At 36.5% G+C, this 16028-nt stretch overlaps 3 protein-coding genes and 1 long non-coding RNA gene across 5 annotated transcripts; all 4 read left to right on the forward strand.

The window, feature by feature from the left end:
- The first annotated feature begins 3312 nt into the window (after window positions 1-3312).
- Window positions 3313-4488, forward strand: LOC149718355 (uncharacterized). The gene is made up of 4 exons (XM_089860803.1): window positions 3313-3390; window positions 3473-3637; window positions 3705-3873; window positions 4034-4488. Exons 1-4 carry the CDS (start codon window positions 3313-3315, stop codon window positions 4258-4260), a joined length of 639 nt encoding a protein of 212 aa, XP_089716929.1. The 3' UTR covers window positions 4261-4488.
- Window positions 4489-5767: 1279 nt separating this feature from the next.
- On the forward strand, window positions 5768-10988 carry LOC149718356 (uncharacterized). Of its 2 annotated transcripts, none has more exons than XR_016382821.1 (4): window positions 5768-5940; window positions 6044-6199; window positions 6565-6654; window positions 10652-10988. It is a non-coding gene; the product is annotated as an uncharacterized LOC149718356 (long non-coding RNA). The 2 variants fall into 2 exon arrangements; XR_016382672.1 differs by having other exon boundaries at window positions 5768-5909.
- On the forward strand, window positions 6720-9386 carry LOC149718357 (uncharacterized). Its single transcript, XM_089867506.1, has 8 exons — window positions 6720-6760; window positions 6833-6909; window positions 7645-7711; window positions 7786-7950; window positions 8017-8185; window positions 8292-8509; window positions 8574-8893; window positions 8951-9386. Exons 2-8 carry the CDS (start codon window positions 6845-6847, stop codon window positions 9156-9158), a joined length of 1212 nt encoding a protein of 403 aa, XP_089723632.1. The 5' UTR covers window positions 6720-6760; window positions 6833-6844; the 3' UTR covers window positions 9159-9386.
- Window positions 10989-11891: 903 nt separating the features above from the next.
- Window positions 11892-12776, forward strand: LOC149718358 (uncharacterized). Its single transcript, XM_089860804.1, has 3 exons — window positions 11892-12122; window positions 12192-12511; window positions 12569-12776. The coding sequence occupies exons 1-3, from the start codon at window positions 11892-11894 to the stop codon at window positions 12774-12776; spliced, it is 759 nt and encodes a 252-aa protein (XP_089716930.1).
- Window positions 12777-16028: the final 3252 nt, after the last annotated feature.

Raw genomic sequence — 16028 nt, forward strand, 5'->3', positions numbered from 1 at the left:
TAAATATGGACACTGATGTAAATTTTCCTCAAATGCAATGTAATCAAATCCAAATTCATTGCATTACATTCTCGATACTATTAGGTGGTAATTTTAATGGGGTTAACCTTGGTTCTTCTGTCACTATTGCTCGTCTTTCACTCCATCGTTACCAACAAATACAAGTCGTTGCCCATCAAGAAAGTTGTCAAAAAACTGGCCCAAGAAACTCTGGAGAACGTCTGGGAGAACGCGTCCCTCTTGTGCGCCGAACGTAAGCAATTAATTATTAGCAGAGATTGTGCTTCCTTAACAACAGATGGCTGGCGTTTTAATTAGACCAAATTATGTTCCCCGTAGCGATTCCCTCCATTTTACCCCACATTACTTGCCGTTTGCTCGCTTCGTCGTGGCTTCTCGGAGTGACTTTCATTCTGTTCTTCTTGGGTTGTTTCTTGCGTACGGAGTTCACAACGGAAAACTATCATCTTATCGATACCCTCTCAGACTTGATCAAATCGGGAGTTTCACCTACAATGGTCAAAGAAGCCGGAACTCTGGAGTTTTTGAAATATTTGGTAGAATGGCCTTACGGTGTAAAGTTGCTTTATATTTCTGGCCTCATTTATGCGTATTTAAAGGCAACTCGGGAACCCGTGGTTAAGGAATGGCTAGACGCACTCGATAAGAATAATATTTTCACCAATGGAGCGGATTATGCGTTGGTGATTGACGGGTACACTCCAATTCTTGCCGGAGAAAAAGCTCTGATCATATCGGACACCTACCTGACTTGGTTCTTGGGAGAATTACTTAAAACTGATTTCGAGAGCAAAGAGCTCTTGGCTGACGAAAAAGGACTTTACGTTTCGCAGCACGATGTTGGCTTCGAGTCCTTACACTTCTTGTTCAACACCTCTTTTATAAGAAGCAGTCCCATAGTGCACGAGTCTGTCCAACTGATGTCGGTATGATGTTTATCTCAATATGATTAAATGGTTTGACGAATGTCCATTTGCAGCATGAGGCCATATTTTGAAACACAAGCGTTGAAATATTTGGATTTCAAGATGCATCATTTAATTGATCAAGTCACTTGGAAGAGACCCATGAAAAGCGTTACTGATTTGGACCTGAGCAGCGTCTTCGTTCCATTCTACTTGCTTTTCTTGCTGATGTCTGGAGCTGTAGCCGCGGTCATTACCGAAATATTCTTAAACGCTGTCTGAAAATTCATTACGTAAACCAATGAATATCGAATTTCGAAAAATTTACTAATTTTCTTCTGCTTCAAAATCTACCGTACACCAAAGAAATCACTTTACGTCACTTCAAATGCACTCTCTTAACTTAAAGAAAGTAATTACGCACTTATGATGTCCTAAGGATTAAATTATTTTCTTTATAATCATTCACAAATTAAAACTGGTAAAAATGTAGAGTTATAGTTTTCGTTTCTTCAAGAATATTGGTTGATAGTTCGACGTCTTTCGACAGTTTTGTAGGGAAAACGAAGTTGTAGTTTCCGATACAAGTTTGAAAATAGCACATCATGTTTGAATTTCTTAGATGTAGTCAATACAAATAAAATTTGCATATTCAAATCTAAAACGTTATCGTTGATTTTAGCAATTAGTCATTTATTAAAGGTACGCTGAAAAGATTCCAAAAGTTTTAGATATTAAAACGTTATTCTAAAAGTTGAGAGATTAAGTTTTAATGATGGGAATTAAGAGAATAATTAACCCCGGAAACCATATTTTTATTAAACTAACTCCATTACCAGAAGAGTTTATTTAACTTCAACAAATTTTGAGTTCCAGAAATAATGATTTCCATCTAAAAGTTGATAACTTAAATGTTAATGAAGACAATTAAAGACTTAAATAGAACCCGGAACTATATTATTAGCTAACTAACTCCATTACCAGAATAATTATCTTAACTTTAACAAATTTTTCCGAAAATCATATTAAACGCGAGGGTCTTAAAATGGAAAGTAATTTCAGACTAACTATAATATAATTCAATCTCAAAAGGGGTAAATATTATCATTAAAAACGGGTGATTTTCCATGTTAAACTTCTGAATATAAAACTTTCCTAAGGTTGGTTTAACTTTAGCGCTTAAAATATATATCTAACTTCCTGGGTATAATTGATTAAACGATTAGTAATTAGAAAACTCTAATTTATTTAAATAACACGCTCAAAAGTGTAAAGTTTTCTTTTAAAAGCTTAATTATAGTTCCAAACGGAACAGTTTAAAGAGCAGTGATTCTTTAACAAAAGCCCGGTTTAGATTATGGTGACGCGCGTTGCCCAAATGCTGCGTAGATGAAACGAGTCTCGAAGAAATACCCGATGCCATAACCCTACTGAAAGGCAAGCCCAAGTTTATTTTACGATTCATTTAAAATATTATCTACAATTGATTTGAGACACTTGAAGAATACTAGCCCGGTAACTTTAGTCTGATCACCTTATCCTTCGAATTCTGGCTATTTTCGCGTCTAATTAATAAGTGACAACTTGACAAATAACTAGCGTGGATTGCGTTTAACTATAACAACCTATAGCTTAAAATACCGTCCTTTAAGTTGATTCTAGTCGCTGTTTCTTTTAAACGAATGTATCATCTTAATAAATATTAACCTTTAAAAGAGCAGTTGTGAAGTTTTCGGACCTCAAAATGAATGAGACCCAATTTGAATATCTTGGAAATAATCGATATTTTAAATACAAGTAGAATTTTAATTTTCAAATCTAAAATGCTATCGTCAATTACAAACTTTTTTAATAATTATAGGTTAATCCAAGAAACTCCGCTCAACTTTACGACAGTTAAGGTAGGCTTTTCAATATTTGATCGGGTGTTTCCGAGTATCATTAAACTTCAAAATTTCTTGTCAGGAATCGTGGGAAATGAAGAACCAAGTGTTAAGATACAATGTCATGGCGGATTATTTAAAACGATCCCTCAATTTAAAGTATTGTTCATACCGCTTTTAATTGTCTTGACGCACTTGTCTTGCCGATAAGCACAGGGCCCTGGACATTATCCAATAAAATTTTATAATGTCCCATAATGTTTCTAAAAACTAAAGGGGTTACTGGACATTTTGACCAGTAAATTTCCAGTAGTTTTGATGGTTTGACTATGATGATGAGACCAGTATTTTTGCACACTCCAGTGGACAATGTCCTATAATTTTTCCAGTCAAAGGGGGCGTCATGTGGTGCCTGCGACGTAGTTCAAATAATTTTTACCCACCCACCGGTGCCTGCTTTGCAGTCCCTTTAATTCTTAATTGTAAATAATTAACTTCTGTTGATGATTTTAAGGGTAAATTACGAAGGACACGAAGTTGACTTTTTGGATTTGGATGACATGTATACTGATAAGTTCAACGTAAGTGCAAGAGATATCAAAGATTATATTGAAAGATTGAAATACAAATTTTTAGTGACCTTAAAACTCTTGTTGTATTTAGAATTCTCATAGTATCATAATTCCCGTGCCACTCTCTGTTTTCGAGGGCCGTCAAGAACAGTTCACTCCGTCTCCGGTGTTCGAAACGGCCCGGACAATTATAGTTTCGGGTGCCCCGAAGAGATTCTTGTCTACTTCCTTGTCGTTCTTAAATATGGACACTCCAGTAAATATTTCTGTATCACAATATACTTAAAACCAAATTCATTGCATTACATTCTTGGATCATTTAGGTGGTGATTTTAACGGGGTTAACCTTAGTCCTTCTGTCACTTTTACTCGTCCTTCACTCCATCGTAACAAATAAGTACAAGTCGGTGCCCAACAAGAAAGCTGTGAAGAAATTGGCAAAGGAAACTCTGGAAAATGTCTGGGTGAACGCGTCGCTCCTGTGCGCCGAACGTAAGCAATTAAGGGCTGTTCTCTTCTATTTTTTTTGAATATTTTCCACTATGTTAAGTCGTACCGCGAGCCTGTTACATGTAGGTTATCTAATTAGCAGAAATAACCTTCTCATAACTAAAAATAAGCACTTAAATCAGTCAAAATTATGTTCCCACAGCGATTCCCTCCATTTTGCCACACATTACTTGTCGTCTGCTGGCTGCGTCGTGGCTGATCGGAGTGTCTTTCATTTTGTTTTTCTTGGGTTGTTTCTTGCGCACGGAGTTCACGACGGAAAGCTACAATTGCATCGACACCCTTTCGGACTTGATCAAATCGGGAATTCCACCAACAATGATCAAAGAAGCCGGAACTCTGGATTTTTTGAAATATTTGGTAAAATAGTGTTTACGTGTTAAGTTGCTTTATTCTTCTGGCGTCATTTGTGCGCATTTAAAGACAACCCAGGACCAAGTGGTCAAGAAATGGCTAGATGCACTTGACCAAGAGTCGATTTTCACCAATGCAGCGGAATATGTGATGATTGAAGGGTACACTCCCATTCTTTCTGGAGAAAAAGCTCTGATCATATCGGACACCTACCTGACTTGGTTCTTGGGAGAGTTACTTAAAACTGATTTCGAGAGCAAAGAGCTCTTGGCCGAAGAAAAAGGACTTTACTTTTCGCAGCACGAAGTTGCCTTCGAGTCCTTACACTTCTTGTTCAACACCTCTTTTATAAGAAGCAGTCCCATAGTGCACGAGTCTGTCCAACTGATGTCGGTATGACCATTATAGTTAAATGACTAAATATTTTGACGAGTGTCCATTTACAGAATGCGGCCGTATTTCGAAACGCAAGCATTGAAATATGTGGATTTCGAGATAAATAACTTAATTGAACGAGTCACTTGGCAGAAACCGATGAAAAGCGTTACTGATTTGGACCTGAGTAGCGTCTTCGTTCCATTCTATTTGCTTTTCTTGGTGATGTCTGGAGCAGTAGCCGCCGTGATAACCGAAATATTCCTACACGCTGTCTGAAAATTCATTCCCTAAACCAAAGGATATCGAATTTCGAAAAATATACAAATTTTACTCTGCTTCAAAATATATGGTACACCAAGGAAATCACTTAACGTCACTTTAAAACGCACTCTCTTAACTTAAAGGAAGTAATTACGCACTTATGATGTCATAAGGATTAAATTATTTGCACAAGAGTGTCATATTTATAATCATTCACAACTTAAAACTGGCAAATGTTTCGAGTTATAGCTTTCATTTCAAGGCAAAGTTGTTGATTGAATAGTTTTAGACAGTTTGAAGGGAACAAAACAAAGCTATAGTTTCCGATATAAACTTGAAAAAAGCTGAATTAAAATTTCAATACATTTTTTAGATGTAGTTGATACTAATAAAATTTGCATTTCTCAAATATAAAATGTCGTCGTTTATTTTAATTGCTTTTAATTATTATAGGTGTGCCAAGGGAACTCCAACGTTTCAGATATTAAAAGTTTCATCTATAAGTTGAGTGTAAATGTGATTAAAGATAATTAAACAAATAATTTATATCCGAAACTACATTAATATTTAACTAACTACATTACCTAAATAATTATCTAGGTTTAACTAATTTTTCTGGAAGTTGTAAGTAACATCAGACTATAAATATAATCAAAAGTAAATAGATATAAGTAGACATCGTTGAAACGTGCTCGCTCCGTGTAATATGAAGAATGGCGTCGACCCCCCCCCCCGTGCGTATGATTACCTCCCCGACCGTGGCACAGGGAACAAGCCGTGAATAGGCTCATAGTACGAAAAACTGACGTTTGGATCGCCAGCATCTACGACGTCAAGAAGCTCTTCCTTTATTGGTTAGTTCCTGTAGGCGGTTGAGCGGAGAGAGATTTGCTTCTCATTTTACATGTCGTTTACAGCCAAAGGCAGGGAATTTTTATTGAGGTGTACTTTTCGTTTTTATATCTACTCACTTTTGGTATATCTATAGCTCAACCATATTTCCTTAGAAAACTGGCGCTTTCCATGTAATTGTTTTTAATTTAAAACTTTTGAAATGTTAGTTTAATTATATATACTCTATTTAAAATAATTATCAAACTGTATAGTTCTAATTCGATCAACAATAGCTAATTATAAAACTTTAATGTACCTTTATTAGCATGCCCAAAATGTTTCCTTTTACTGCTTAATTATGTTTTCAAACACAACATTTTTAATGAGCAGAGATGGTTAACAACAAAGCATAGTTAGCGTTGTGGTGACGCGTATTATTCAAACGGTGCGTTGATACCTGACGTCAAAACCGTACTAAAAGGCAAGTCCATACATTGTAATAATTATTTTGAATTACGATCTATTATAGATTACCTTTGTCTTGCTAAATTCTCGTTTAATTAAAAGGCATATATAAAACAACTAGCGTTTAGTGCCTGCTATTACAAAACACTAGTTTAAAACCACGCCTTTCGACTTGATTTTCTATTAATTAGTAAAATAATTATATCCTCTTTCAAAAATCTGCCATTCTGTCGAGTAAAAAAGCTAAATAAAACAGTGATATATTTGTTTAGACAGTTCTTGTTTGTTTGTAACTTGTAAGCAAGAGCGATGAACAACTTCAGTTTTAACACTGCTATTTTACTTTCGAATAATGGAAAATCCAGCAACAACTCTTTACAGTTTTTGAAGGTTTCGGATTAAGCTTGATAGGACTTATATGGCAATGAACCAATTTGAATATCTGGGAAATAATCGATACATAAAATACAGGTAGAAGTTGAACTTTCAAATCTTTTAAATGTTATCGTCGATAAAAAATTCAATTAACTAATGTAGGTACGCCCAAGAAACTTCGCTAAACCTTACGACAATTCTGGTGAGCTTATTAAGATTAGGTCGTGTGTTTCTGAGTATAATTTTTCAATTGAACTTCAATATATCTTGTCAGGAAACGTGGGAGATGGAGAACCAAGTGTTGCGATACAATGTCATGGCGGATTGTTTAAAACGATATTTCAACATAAAGTATTGTTCATATACCACTTTTAATTCGATTCGAGTAATCATTAAAAGAAATGTCTTGACGCACTTGTTATCGCTTGATTCGTAAAATGAGTGGGCGAATATTCAATCCCTGAAGCGAAAATTAGTTTGATTAAGCTTCCAAAGGTTTTTATCCTACTTCCGGTTGGGGTTGAAGGTTAAAATTAGGCAAGGGGTTTCTTCGGGTCTCAACAATGATGTAAAAATCAGACTATGAATTTAATCGACGAATATACGAAACTTTTAACGATTAATCTTGGAGTTTGGGTTTTCCTTTCTTAAATATTCGATTAAATTAGGTTTTGAATGGGGATCTTATATTTGCACTCCCAAAAAGTATAATTTTAATGCACTAAGTATATAAGTGTATCCACGAAGTATGGTTCTTTATAATGCTAACTATCTCCCAGAAAAGAATTTTTAGCACGCTTATGTAAAAGGGTCAGTAAAGAAGGCATCGGGTGGGAACATTATTTGAAATGTGTCATAGTCACGTGATTGTGGAAAGGAGTGGGTCAAAGAAGTTTAGTTCTCTTTATTTCGGAAACTACTCCTCATTCCAAGTGGAGTTTTCGGTGCCTGTGACTTAGTTCAAATAACTCTTTTTGTGTCACGTGGTGATGTAGTTCAAATAACTTTTACCCAACCGCCGATGCCAACTTTACAGTCCCTTTACTGCCCAATTGTAAATGATTTAATTCTGTCGATGATATTAAGGGCAAATTTCATAGGAAATGAAATTAGCTTTTTAAATTTGGATGAAATGTTTACTGATAAGTTCAACGTAAGTGCGAGAGATATTAAACCAAATACAGAAATAGAAATTTTTAATGATCCTTAAACTCTTGTTGTATTTAGAGTTCTCATGTTATCATGATTCCCGTGCCACTCTCCGTATTTAATGGCCGACAAGAACAGTTCACTCCGTCTCCGATGTTCGAAACGACCAGGACCATTATCCTTTCGGGTGCCCCGAAGACAGTCTTATCCACTTCCTTGTCCTTCTTAAATATGGACAGTGATGTAATTTTTCTCAAATACAATCTACTCAAAACCAAACTCATTGCATTACATTCTTGGCTCTATTAGGTGGTAATTTTAACGGGGTTTACATTGGTCCTTCTGTCACTTTTGCTCGTCTTTCACTCCATTGTTACCAACAAATACAAATCGGTGCCCACCAAAAGAGTTGTCAAGAAAATGGCCCGAGAAACCCTGGAGAACGTCTGGGAGAACGCGTCACTCTTGTGCGCCGAACGTAAGCAATGAAGGGTTGCTCCCCTATATTTGAAAATAATATTTCCCATTATGTCTTATAACTAAAGTTGATTAGCACTTTAATCAAACAAAACTATGTTCCGTAGCGATTCCCTCCATTTTGCCCCACATTACTTGTCGTCTGCTCGCTACGTCGTGGCTGATCGGAGTGACTTTCATTCTGTTCTTCTTGGGTTGTTTCTTGAGGACGGAGTTCACGACAGAAAGCTACAATTGCATCGACACCCTCTCGGACTTGATCAAATCGGGAATTCCCCCAACAATGATCAAAGAATTCGGGGCTCTGGAGTTTTTGAAATATTTGGTAAAATGGCGTTTCCGTATTAATTTTTTTCTATTGTTCTGACTTCATTTGTGCGTATTTAAAGGCAACGCAGGACCACGAGGTCAAGGAATGGCTAGACGCAATGGATCTAGAGACGATTTTCACCGAGGCAGCGCAATATGTGGCTCTTGAAGGTTTCACTCCGATTCTTGCTGAACAGAAAGCTCTGATAATATCGGACACCTATCTGACTTGGTTCCTGGGAGAGTTATTGACAACTGATTTCGAGAGCAAAGAGCTCTTGGCTGACGAAAGAGGACTTTACTTTTCGCAGCACGAAGTTGCCTTCGAGTCCTTACACATCTTATTCAACACATCTTGGATAAGAAGCCATCCCATAGTGCACGAGTCCGTCCAACTGATGTCGGTACGATATTTATCGTAAAATGATTAAATATTTTGACGAATGTCTAATTACAGAGTGAGGCCGCTTTTCGAAACGAAAGCGATGGACTATTCGGATTTCAAGGTGCATCATTTAATTGAACAGGTCTTTTGGAAGAAACCGATGAAAATCGTGGCTGATCTGGACCTGAGTAGCGTCTTCGTTCCATTCTACTTGGTTTTCTTGATGATGTCTGGAGCAGTAGCCGTGGTCATAACCGAAATATTCTTGAACGCTGCCTGAAAATTTATTACGTAAACCGTAGGATATCGATTTGGAAAAATATAAAAAATTCTTTTCTGCATCAAAATCTACAGTACACCGAGAAACTCGCATTACGTCACTTCAAATGTACTTCCTTAACTTAATGGTGTTATTACGCACTTATAATATCATTAGTATTAAATTATTTGCACAAGAGTGGCATCTTTGTAATCATTCACAAATAAAAACTGGCAAAAATTTCGAGTTATAGATCTCACTTTATCAAAAAACTTGCTGATCGAATTGCTAACAAAATTGTGGAGGCCGATGTAAACTTGTAAATAGCACAAAAAAAATTTCAAGAAATTACTTAGGCCTAGATGAAATGTAAAAACAAATAAAATTTGCAATTTAAATCTAAAATGTTATTGTTTATTTTAAAAATTCGTTAATTATAGGTGTGCCAAATAGACTCCAAAGTTTTAGATATTAAAATTTTCATTTAAACGTTGAGATTAAATGTGAAGGAAGAAAATTAAAGCGTAATTAAAACTCTGAAAAATAATATTATTATTATTAAACAAACTCCATTACCCGAATAATTATTTTAACTTTAACTACATTTTCCAAAAATAGTAAGCAATATCACACTAACTATAATTAAAACTCAACCACAACAGTGGTAAATATTTCCTTTGAAAACAAGTGCTTATCCATGTTAAAAGTTTGAATTTAAAACTTTTCAAATGTTAGTTTAGTAATATATACACGATTTAATGTAATTATCAAACTTTATGGGTCTAATTCGATAAACAATAGCTAATTATAGAGCTTTAATGTACTTTTATAACATGCCCGAAAGTTTTTATTTTATTGCCTAATCATGCTTTTAAACACAACAGGTTTAATAAGCAGAGAAAGGTTAACAACAAAGCATAACGTTGTTGTGACGCGGATACGAAGAGTTCAAGAAATACCTGACATCAAAGGCCAGTTAATATTTTGTTATAATTCTGTTAAATTATTATATTTTATATATTACTTTTTTGTCTTAGACTTACCATTGAATTTCATGCTAAATTGACGTTTAATTAAACGGCATACATAAAATAACTAGCGTTTAGTGCCTGCTATTATAAAACACTAGCTTAAAACCACGCCCTTCGAGTTGATTTTCTAATAATTTAAAAAAGAATTAGGCCTACCTATAACCTCTTTCAAAACTTCCATTTTATCCAGTAAAAGAATCAAACAATACAGTGAGATATTTGTTTAGACAGTTCTTGTTTGTTGGTAAGCAAGCGCGATGAACAGCTTCAGTTTTAACACCGCTGTTTTACTCATGAACAGCCGAAAATCCATCAACATTTTTTTACGGTTTTTGAAAGTTACGGATTGTGTGTGGTAGGATTTAAATGGCCATGAACCAATTTGAATATCTTGGAAATGATAGATACATAAAATACAGGTAAAATTCGAAATTTGAAATCTTAAATGTTATCGTCGATTAAAAAATAAATTAACTAATGTAGGTACGCCCAAGAAACTCCGCTAAACCTTACGACAGTTCTGGTGAGCTTATCAACATTGGATCTTGTGTTTCTGTGTATCATTTTTCTCAACGGCAATTTAACTTCAATATTTCTTGTCAGGAATCGTGGGAGATGAAGAGCCAGGTGTTGCGATACAATGTCATGGCGGATTATTTAAAGCGATCGTTAAACATCAAGTATTTTTCATAGCACTCTTAATTAAATAAATAACTGGCTTGACGCACTTGCTATATCTCGCGAAATTATTTCTAGCACACTTACAGACACTTGCAAAAGTATTTTAAAGGGTCTGTAAATAGGGTTTCGGCGAGTGAGTGAAAATTATTTGAATTGGGGGGCCTACGTCATATGCGCGTGACAGAGGAAAGGAGTGGTTCAGAGAAGCTTAGTTCGTTTTACTTTGAATACAACCAAACCATTTCGGGGATTTGGTGCTGCAATCTCGCGAAAAACCAGGACTCGGTGTCCAGACTCACTCCAAGTCTTTGTATTTTGGCGTTGCTTGGTGCTTGTGACGTAGTTTAAATTTTTTTTACCCACCCACCGATGCCTTCTTTAGAGTCTATTTAAGGCCTAATTGTAAATGATTTAATTCCCTCGATGAATTTAAGGGTAAATTACAAAGGACATGAAGTTAGCTTTTTGGACTTGAATGATGTATTTACTGGTGTGTTCAACGTAAGCGCAAGACATAATAAACGAAATACTTTTGAAATACAAATTATTATTAGCCCTTAAACACTTGATGTATTTAGAATTCTCAAGGTATCATTATTCCCTCGCCACTCTCTATTTTCGATGGCCGGCATGAATATTTCACTCCGTCTCCTGTGTATGAAACGGCCAGGACAGTTATCGTTTCGGGTGCCCCGAAGAGATACTTGTCCTCTTCCTTGTCCTTCTTAAATATGGACACTGATGTAAAATTTTCCCCAAGTACAATTTACTCAAAACCAAACTCATTCGTGGTTTTATTAGGTGATAATTTTAATGGGGTTTACCTTGGTCCTTCTGTCACTTTTGCTCGTCCTTCACTCCATCGTAACCAATAAGTACAAGTCGTTGCCCACCGAGAGAGTTGTCAAGAAAATGGCCCAAGAAACCCTGGAGAACGTATGGGAGAACGCGTCTCTCTTGTGCGCCGAACGTAAGCAATTGATAAGAATATTTCCCATTATGTCTTATAACTAAAGGTGACTAGCAGTTAATCAGCAAAATTATGTTCCCTATAGCGATTCCCTCCGTTTTGCCACACATTACTTGTCGTCTGCTCGCTTCGTCGTGGATGATAGGAGTGACTTTCATTTTGTTCTTCTTGGGTTGTTACTTGCGGACGGAGTTCACGACGGAAAGCTACAATTGCATGGACACTTTGTCGGACTTGACCAAATCGGGAATTCCACCTACAATGGTCAAAGAAGCCGGAACTCTGGATTTTTTGAAATATTTGGTAAAATGGTGTTTACGTGTTAAGTTGCTTTATTCTTCTGACGTCATTTGTGTGTATTTATATTTAAAGGCAACCCAAGACCAAGTGGTCAAGGAATGGCTAGATGCACTCGACCAAGAGTCCATTTTCACCAATTCAGTGGAATATGTGATAATTGACGGGTACACTCCCATTCTTGCCGGAGAAAAAGCTCTGATCATATCGGACGCCTACCTGACTTGGTTCTTGGGAGAATTACTTACAACTGATTTCGAGAGTAAAGAGCTCTTGGCTGACCAAAGAGGGCTTTACTTTTCGCAGCACGAAGTTGCCTTCGAGTCCCTACACTTTTTATTCAACACATCTTGGATAAGAAGCGATCCCACAGTGCACGAGTTCGTCCAACTGATGTCGGTATGATGTTTACCGTAAAGTGATTAAATGGTTCAACAAATGTCAATTTGCAGCATGAGGCCGTATTTCGAAACGCAAGCATTGAAATATGTTGATTTCGAGATAAATAAGTTAATTGAACAAGTAACTTGGAAGAAGCCGATGAAAAGCGTTTCTGATTTGGACCTGAGCAGCGTCTTCGTTCCCTTCTACTTGCTTTTCTTGCTGATGTCTGGAGCAGTAGCCGCAGTCATTACCGAAATATTCTTAAACGCTGTCTGAAAATTTATTACGTACACCAAAGGATATCGAAGTTCGGAAATTATGCAAATTTTATTCTGCTTCAAAATATAGGGTACACCAAGGAAATCACTTAAAACCCTTCAAAAGTACTTCCTTAACTTGTTACGCACTTACGATGTCATAAGGTTTAAATTAATCACACCTTAGTGTCTTCTTAATAATCATTAACAATGTAAAACTGACAAAAATATCGAGTTGTAGGGAAAAAACAATGTTGTAGTTGCCGATGTAAACTCGAAAATAGCGCAACTCAAGATGTAGTCGATAAAAATAAAATTTCAATGTTCTAATCTAAAAGGTTATCGTTGATTTTAGCAATGAGTCCATTATTTTTTCGCCAAAGACACTGTGGACATTATATTCTCACACCGGGCTTTCTATCTCTCGGAGTGACTATAAAGGTCACGGAAAGGTATTACACTGGACGTATCTGTCTGTCACCGCGTTCGAAGAAAGCAATTTTTGGCTTCTACTTACATCGTTAGGGTTAAGATGTACGCAGTGATCTGCTAGGGTTACGAGAAACGTCTAACCTCCCAATGGCAGGGTTTCCACCAAAGGTCCACGCAATTTCTTACCATTTGTTGAGAATCAATCGCCTTATATACCCTAAATATCCAAAAATTGTTTTTAGCCATGTTTAAAGTGATTTTATGAATAAAGTTTCTTAAAACGATTTAACTAGAATTAAGGTAAATTAATGACGATTAAAATAATTAATATCAATTATATTTATTTAACTATTTAAAAAACCCTCTTAATTGAGTCTCGACTCGGAGAGGTTAATTTTGGTTTCCCAACTTCTTTTATTGTTTATTTATTGTTCTGTACAGCGGGGCCTTTATCAAGCTTATCTAAAATCAAATATAGCTCTACTGACCATGCGTGAATTTCGTAACATTATCATTGCAATGGCATTTCCTTTGAAACTATCTACCTAGTCGTTCCACGATTACAATCATGTGGCATTACTCAATCACTACTCCAACAAATAGTAACACTTCTACTACAAAATTAAGTTCTTAACGCAACCCTACATAACGCATTGTACCACCTACAGGGTAGGCTTACCGATGTGTTACACGTATTCCCTCAAACTTCGTCGCTAAGAAGTTTGACTTACAGGAGAGCGTCACAGCCCACACTACACCGAGGTTTTATTTCGAAATGTAAGTACAAGAGGCCTTTGTTTTTATTATTTTGTGGTTTGTTGGGTTTATCCGAGAGTAAGGCCTTTAAAAAGGGGCAAGTGAAACCTCGCGTGTCCCTGCTAGGTTCTTTTAAAAGTTCGGAGGAAATGAGGCCGAAACAAAAATAAAGACTTGGTTCGAAGGGATGGCCCAACCGAGGGGATAATCACACTCAGGTTCACTGTGTACACCGATTCGGATTACTAGTGATCATTTGAAAATTTTCAATGCCAGGGGTTTTAAAGATTACCCGTACTAAAATAGTACAGTCACAGCATGGATATGTATAAAACTACGTGTTATGGAATCCCAACTAGACCGTAAAGCTGGCCACCAAATACTCGATACATTCTCGGATGTGACGTGGCTTTAATTTGAGTCTGAAGTAGCGAGAACTTGTTTTAACCCCAAGAGTCAGACTCTGTCGAGACTAGTCCAATCAGAAAAAAAAAATTATTTTCGTCCCTCAACGATAGATGGTGCAACAGACTACCTTGTTAGTCACGTGATCCTATCCCTTAGAGACCAGGCCAACTTGTTTATTTGTTGGTTGGGTCTATTCTGAGTGGTGAGTTTGCAATTTCGCCCATGCGCAGAGAGAGAGAAAATACGAAATTTTCTCTCTCTCACCAGATTGGTGAGGGGGGCTTGGAAGTCATATTTAATCCCTCCTCAACGAGTGCCTAAGTGAAATCCTTTGTAGAAGTTAAGAGATGTGAATCCATAATACATAGTATTTATTTATACATATCCATGGTGAAAGGTACAGCGTGTACACCGACAGGCTCTGTGGTTGGCCCCTCGGGTCCAACGCATGAGAAAAATACTAGTCACTGCAGAAAACTAGTATTACCAGAAAGAGGTTTTCTGATAGCAGACGTAAGTTTAACGAAGTAAAATTGAAGGATCCGTTAGCATTTGCTCATGGAGATGCTATTTATCAGTGGCAAATATAAATACTGGATAGTAGATACAAATAGACTATACGGCGCAAACGCCAAAAAGCGAGAACGCAGACAAAGTTACATCAAAATGGTCTATTAATAATACTCCATTTAATGAACTTCGATTGATGTGGCAAGGAGTAATCGGAAAGGGTTTTCGAAAACTATTACGAAAGATTAGGCGGAAACGAAAGCATTGAGGGAAGAAGAGGCGAGGAGTGGGGCATAATTTTCCCATCTAGTGTCATTGAAAACGAAAATGTATTTTGCATGGCTATCTCTTCCTTGGCCCTCTTAGACTAATGCCCATTCCTTCTCCCCTTCCACTCCCCCTCTTTCATTATCATCGATTGAATTTTATTGTTGCTCAAAAGCACCACCAACCCTTTTGACCCCTTCAAACCCCTTTTAAATGATAAGTCAATCATTTTCAACCTCTTAAAATTTAATTTTTGAAATCAAGGGTAGATCGAGGTCAAGATTTGAAATTTAGTGATGAAATTCTTGAAAAGGACCTATGAATTTCTAAAATTTGAGGACTAATTATTTAATAACATTAAACTATCTTCAATTAATAATTAATTTAAGTAATTTATTTTTTAAATTAAGATTAGATCGAGGTTAATTAAGATTTTGAAGTAAGTTATACTTTAGTTGCGGAGTTGTTGAAAATTTCCTGATAATTTTGTACTGGGCTAGAGGGCGCTTCCCACGTATGACCGTAAAATTTACCCATATTACCCTGGTTATTGGTTGCAGGCCTAAGCAATAGGTGCCACCTGGTTATAGCAACAAGAACTGCTATTAACACATGACTAAGCTAGTAAAAATATCAATGATGTCCAACCTTGAAAAACATGCTGAGATTTTTATAAGCAGACATCATAAGTTCATAAGATATGTTCCTTCCATAAGTTTGTCACTGGTAACTTAGAAACTGGAGCTTGTCATGAAGTTAGTGAGGTAGGTCATAGATTCGAGCTAAAGCGAAGACGCCTGGTGAGGCGCTGTCAAAGGCTTAGTAATTCAAACTAAATAGGACCTAGATGGAAGTCCTGCAAAATTAATTCTCGCTTCCGTCGTTCTCGAACTAGCTC

The sequence above is a fragment of the Phalangium opilio genome, unplaced genomic scaffold (genome assembly GCF_054372755.1).
Source record: "Phalangium opilio isolate 3A_F unplaced genomic scaffold, DU_Popi_V2 ptg000002l_1, whole genome shotgun sequence".
NCBI lineage: Eukaryota > Metazoa > Arthropoda > Arachnida > Opiliones > Phalangiidae > Phalangium > Phalangium opilio.